Source organism: Numida meleagris, unplaced genomic scaffold (assembly GCF_002078875.1).
Source record: "Numida meleagris isolate 19003 breed g44 Domestic line unplaced genomic scaffold, NumMel1.0 unplaced_Scaffold296, whole genome shotgun sequence".
NCBI lineage: Eukaryota > Metazoa > Chordata > Aves > Galliformes > Numididae > Numida > Numida meleagris.
In genome coordinates this window covers 129,945-131,821 of record NW_018364542.1, presented here as the reverse complement: position 1 = coordinate 131,821, position 1,877 = coordinate 129,945, and the positions used below count along the sequence as shown (strand labels likewise).

At 65.5% G+C, this 1,877-nt stretch overlaps 2 protein-coding genes across 2 annotated transcripts in view; one reads left to right on the top strand and one right to left on the bottom strand.

Annotated features, from left to right (window-relative positions):
- Positions 1-1,215, top strand: part of RDH5 (retinol dehydrogenase 5) — a 10,382-nt gene extending 9,167 nt beyond the window's left edge. Inside the window, exons 4-5 of the mRNA XM_021382850.1 lie at positions 42-205; positions 884-1,215. Coding sequence (XP_021238525.1) covers positions 42-205; positions 884-1,107 — 388 coding nt within the window. The 3' untranslated portion in view covers positions 1,108-1,215. The remainder of the gene's footprint in view (positions 1-41; positions 206-883) is intronic.
- A 558-nt stretch (positions 1,216-1,773) lies between these two features.
- INPP1 (inositol polyphosphate-1-phosphatase) overlaps positions 1,774-1,877 on the bottom strand; it is a 6,472-nt gene continuing 6,368 nt past the window's right edge. Inside the window, exon 6 of the mRNA XM_021382826.1 lies at positions 1,774-1,839. Coding sequence (XP_021238501.1) covers positions 1,774-1,839 — 66 coding nt within the window. The remainder of the gene's footprint in view (positions 1,840-1,877) is intronic.

The following is a 1,877-nucleotide window of genomic DNA, read 5'->3' as shown; positions in this document are numbered from 1 at the left end:
CCCCCCCCTCCAGCGCTGTCCCGACGGCCGCGCGCCCGCAGGCGCGACATGTACCACTTCGGGGTGAAGGTGAGCATCGTGGAGCCTGGGTTCTTCAAGACGGCTGTGACCAACCTGGAGAGCATCGAAGCGTCGCTGCGGCAGCTCTGGGAGCGCCTGGCACCTGAGACGCGGCTCAGCTACGGCGAGGAGTTCTTCCACAAGTGTGAGTGGTGGGAGGGGACAGCGGGGCCACCCCCCTCCTCAGGTCCCACTGGGTTGGCTACCCTTCCTCGGGTCCCAGTTGGGATGGCCACCCCTTCCTCAGGTCCCCTTGGGTTGGCCATCCCCTCCTCAGGTCCCAGTTGGGTAAGCCACCCCTTCCTTGGGTCCCTTTGGGTTGGCCACGCTCCCCTTGGGTCCCACTGGGTTGACCACCTCCTCCTCATGTCCCAGTTGGGTTGGCCACCCCTTCCTTGGGTCCCTGTGTTGGCCACACTCCCCTTGGGTCCCATGGGGTCAGCCCCCCCTCCTCAGGTCCCAGTTGGCTTGGCCACCCCTCCTCAGGTCCCAGATGGGTAGGCCACCCCTTCCTTGGGTCCCTTTGGGTTGGCCATGCTCCCCTTGGGTCCCACTGGGTTGACCACCCCCTCCTCACATCCCAGTTGGGTTGGCCACCACTTCCTTGGATCCCTTTGTGTTGGCCACACTCCCCTTGGGTCCCATGGGGTCAGCCCCCCCCTCCTCAGGTCCCAGTTGGCTTGGCCACCCCCCTCCTCGAATCCCATTGGGTTGGCCACCCCCTTCCTCGGGTCCCATTGGGTTGGCCATGTACTCACTGGGCTGGCCTCCCTTGTGGGGCTGCCCCCCAAGCTCTGACCCCCACCCCCCATAACCACCGCAGACCTGAAGGTGCAGCGGCTCATCATGAACGTCATCTGCGACGCCGACCTGGGCAAGGTGACGCGCTGCATGGAGCACGCGCTGGGCTCCTGCCACCCGCGCACCCGCTACAGCGCGGGCTGGGACGCCAAGCTGCTGTGGCTGCCCGCCTCCTACCTGCCCGCCTGCATCGTTGACTTCGTGCTGGCCACCATCCTGCCCAAGCCAGCCCACCGCGTCCGCTAGCCCCTGCCCCACAGTGGCTATGAGGACCCCCCCCCCCACCCCAATACATGGATGGGGTCCCCCGGTGCTGCAAATAAAGCACTCATCCCTGTGCTGGGACATCCATCACCGCGTGGCTTGGGGACAGCTGGTGGCATTGCTGTGACGTGCAGACCATGGGGCAGATACCAGCCCTGCTGTGCTTCGGGGGGGGAGGGAGGGGGGCAGATCCTAAAGCTGTGGGATTCCCCCAGACCCACAGGGGCATTGTCAGCATCCCTGCCCTTCTACAAGCCATGGGGCAGCCTGTTCCCATCCATCCCAGTGCCACCAGTGCCCCCCTCCCCCAGCAGGGAGCTCTCAGTGCCACTGCTCTGCCGGGGGAGGGCAGCACCTGAGGGCTCACCCAGGACCCCTGCTCTCCGAAATTCCACCCACCTCCCCCCTCCACCCCAATGCACACAGCTCTAACGAAGCTTTTTCTTTTATTTCCCAATCCCCCAGCCCCTTTTGGCACACGGTGTGTGGTGGGGGGGGCTCCAGCGGCAGTGACAATTGGCATACTGGGGGGCTTTGTTCCAGGATGAGCAGCCCCCCCATCTCTCCCCCCCACCTGGAGCCCCCTGGGTGGGAGCAGCAGTGGCCGGGTGTGGGTGGGCTTGGCACAGCGCCCGTGGTGGGGGGGGGCTACATGACCTCATAGCCGCTGCGGATGCCCTTCATCAGGCAGCAGGTGAAGATGATGCCCAGGATCTGGGGAGGAAAAGGGCGTGGGAATCACTCCTGCTCCC